We start from the raw sequence: 3547 nt of genomic DNA on the forward strand, positions 1-3547 counted from the left end.
TTTGCTTCTTCAAATCCATTACAAAAAAGGTGAACTGGCCAAAATGTTCCTGTTGTTATCCTTAACATAAGTAATGGCTGCTAATGACCATCAGGATGTTTCTTAACTGCCAATAAAAAAGGAGATGCTCTACTTAATCACCAAGAGATGGAGAAATCAGTTTATGAAACAGTCTCTTTATTATTATATGGTCCATGTTATGTTTAAGTGGTCTGAGAACCATCTCAAAGAGTTGAAACTTATGAAGATCAGTAATATGGTTAGAGAATACTCCTATTTTTCAAAAACTTAATTAAAGTTTTCCATATGACACTTGAGTTGTGATAAGACATAGAGAAGACAGAATACTATGAAACTTGTCTTAGTAATTTTCATCAGTACATTTACAGAAACAAAAATTAAATATATATTATATTCTCATAAGACCTAAGTGTTTTTGACAAATAAAAGTATAAAGCTTGCACTTCAGAAGCCACAATACAAAATAACAAATGCACCCACTCCACTGATCACGCAGACAGAACAACTGCACGGAAGCTCCAAAAAGAGGCTATGAAGATGCATGCAGAAGGTATGTGCAACCGTAACAAATGCTCACCTCGATCGCATAGCAGAAATCTGCACCTGCTGAAGCTGCCATCATAGACAGGAGGCCTGTGCCAGTCCCTATGTCTAGGACAATCGCTTTCTCACCTCTTTCTTTCACTCTGCTCACTGCAGCACGAATACCTTGGTAATACTTCACATTCTGTGGAGAAGGAAAAAAGAAAAAACCCACTTTTATCCATTTATACTTCTAATTTTTGCGCTGAAATCTTGCATTCTCCAACTAGGAGTTTATAATTAGAAAATTATTTTTGCTACACAGTCACACCAAAGCCATTTTTAGCAAAAGCAAGTGGTTTTGCAGGGATCAATCCATTTAAAGCACAGCAATTTTTATCACAATATTCTCATTGTCATTGATGAATCAGCTACTTATAGCACATGCGTGTTTTCCAAATGCAATATTTTATGGAGCAAATAATAATAAGATTCATGTGAGATGCTACTGCTTTTCTGAGTACTCTTCCCCTGCAGCACCACTCAGATAGTCATATAGTGCCTAGGACAGCACAAGAGCTGAAGTATCTTGGATTTAGACTCCTCTCTACATCTACTGAAAAAAATTCATCCATGAGAAGCAGCATGTGTAAACACTTGGCTTTTAGTTCTGTGCCATTAAGTGGGGCTACAAGCATAGCAGCATTAACAGAAAAAAACCAAGTGCTGTCATCTGTCAGCCACAGTACACATATTGAAATATATGTATACAATAGACTGTTATGGAGTAAGTATAAGACATCCCTTTCCAAATGATTTATCAAGCCTTTCCAAAGAATACACTATCATTGGACATTATAAACATGGAAGGTCTGCTGGATCCCTTTCCGAACAATTCTAGTTAACACTTTTGCTATATAATTCTAGAAGAGTTGTTTTAATTACTCAGACACAACTTGCTGTCTCTACATGGCTTATTAAATGCCTGATCTCACTAACATGTTCCAAAAAGTCTTTAAAAAGGTTATTGACTAAATGGTTAGATCAGAAAGAACATTTCAACCATTCACTCCAGACTGTATCATGCCAGTAGATATGGTATCTCAATTTTCTTCTCAATTCTAAGCAGTAAACAAGAGCTAACAATACCACAAAAGAATAAAGATAAACTTTACTTACATTCCTATAAAAACTAAGAAGCCTAGATTCACATTTACAGCCTTCTAAATTTCATCTAATGAGTGCTTTCTGTCAACAATGTCAAACACAGAACAGCAAAATCAGCTACTGAATGTAAATACCATGTTCTGCAATAAACACCAGAACACGAGAGGCAGATGTACAAAGGTATCTGTTGATCTAAGAGCAGGTGTGGTACCTTAAAGGGTACAAATTTGATCATTTCATCTTTCAAAGAAACCTGTATAATCATGCAGTGACAACTATTCAAGAGAAAGGAAACAGGTATTTCCTCACCGTTCAAAAGTTATTTGCTTCTGTACTTACTCTGTCTTTATCATGAAGCATATCCGCATAGCGTGACCTACAATAAAAAAATTAGTCAAAATACTACATACTGCAAAGCACAAAATTGCTAGATCTTATATAGTCTCCTTTGTTTTCTCTTACTAAGGCAACTGGTCCCATAAATGCACAGATAACTGACATGCTCTTTGAGGATCTGAACTGTTTCCCAAATCTAAGGAATAATGTCATTTCACTGATCTGGCCATCAGCATATAAATGAACTAATTAACTGCTGGTATATATCCTCTCTTCAGCAACAGAACCAAAACACAGACCTATGGACAAACAGCTGTGAAGTAACAGCAGGGACAGGCGGAGGTTCATACAGAGCAATACACAGAGATGAAAGACAGCCTACTAATGGTCATCATCTTCTAGCAAATTTCCTTGGTCCCTATTTCTTCCTGGGTCACACTACTTCAAAATACCCCAAAATCTAATCTCTCCAACTTCTCTGGCTGTTACATCAAGCTCTTAAAAAGTTACTACAGGAACAAACAACTAGCAATTATTTGTTGAACTGGAGATTTGAAAGAAATTTAGTCAATGTATTTTGCCACAACTCAGTCACTGTCAGCATTAAGATAAAGACCTCAGAAAACATTTTAAATAATTTAGAAGGAAACTACCTGGAGAATATAAAATTCTACATTTACTGTTCTGACCTGTACAGGGCAGTACAAATGTTACAGGGCACTGTAACACTTAGACTGGCCTACAGTTTATTCATCTTGTGCCCATGCAACTTCTACAGAAATCCCAAAATTCTCCTAAAACGAGTTGGGTTTGCTCTTTTTTGTAGCTTTAGTGGAACAAGAAGCTCTTTTTTCCAGCATACCTTGCGATTTCCTGATGGTAGTCATAGTTCTCGTCCTCTTCAACCCACTCCATTTCACCAGTGGTTGGATTAGCTCTTCCACAAAAGGTCTTCATGATTTGTATCAATTTGTATTATTTATGTATTATGTGCAACTTTGCTGCTTTGGCTTCAGTATAATACCCAAAATACTGTATGTGGAAAAAAAAACCAAACACAAAACTTCCAGTGAAATCTACAGACATTGCTTTAGCTCTGGATACTTATATTTATATATACTTTCCCTATTACACCTGCCTTGGCCACAAGTACTGGTGACCGCCCTGCACTTTTTCTATCGGGATGTTTTAAACTCAAATCTGTCACCCCACCCTGCTCATTAACTCAGCCCGGAAAAAAAAAACCAAAAACAAAACCAAAAAAACCCCCAAACACCCAAACAACCCCCAAAAGCACCACCAAATTGCCAAGGACAAACACCTCCCCCGAGGCGAAGCACGGCGGGAGGTCCCCACACCTTGTCTGAGGAGGGACCCACGAACTCCCCGCCTGGGACCCCGGGCCGCGGTGGGGAGGCCGAGGCCGAAGCAAAGCCCCTGACCGACCCTCCCTGCGCCCGGGCAGCGGCAGCTCAGCCGGGGGCGGGCGGCACCGTGGGAC

The 3547-nt window shown here is 38.7% G+C and overlaps 1 protein-coding gene across 1 annotated transcript in view; it reads right to left on the minus strand.

Moving 5' to 3' along the window:
- Positions 1-3003, minus strand: part of PRMT7 (protein arginine methyltransferase 7) — a 16776-nt gene extending 13773 nt beyond the window's left edge. The window contains exons 1-3 of the mRNA XM_010176382.1: positions 2909-3003; positions 2050-2086; positions 599-748 (exon numbers count right to left, since the gene is read on the minus strand). Of these exons, the coding sequence (XP_010174684.1) occupies positions 599-748; positions 2050-2086; positions 2909-3003 (282 nt within the window). The remainder of the gene's footprint in view (positions 1-598; positions 749-2049; positions 2087-2908) is intronic.
- Between the last annotated feature and the right edge of the window lie 544 nt (positions 3004-3547).

Source organism: Antrostomus carolinensis, unplaced genomic scaffold (assembly GCF_000700745.2).
Source record: "Antrostomus carolinensis isolate BGI_N321 unplaced genomic scaffold, ASM70074v2 scaffold45650, whole genome shotgun sequence".
Lineage (NCBI taxonomy): Eukaryota > Metazoa > Chordata > Aves > Caprimulgiformes > Caprimulgidae > Antrostomus > Antrostomus carolinensis.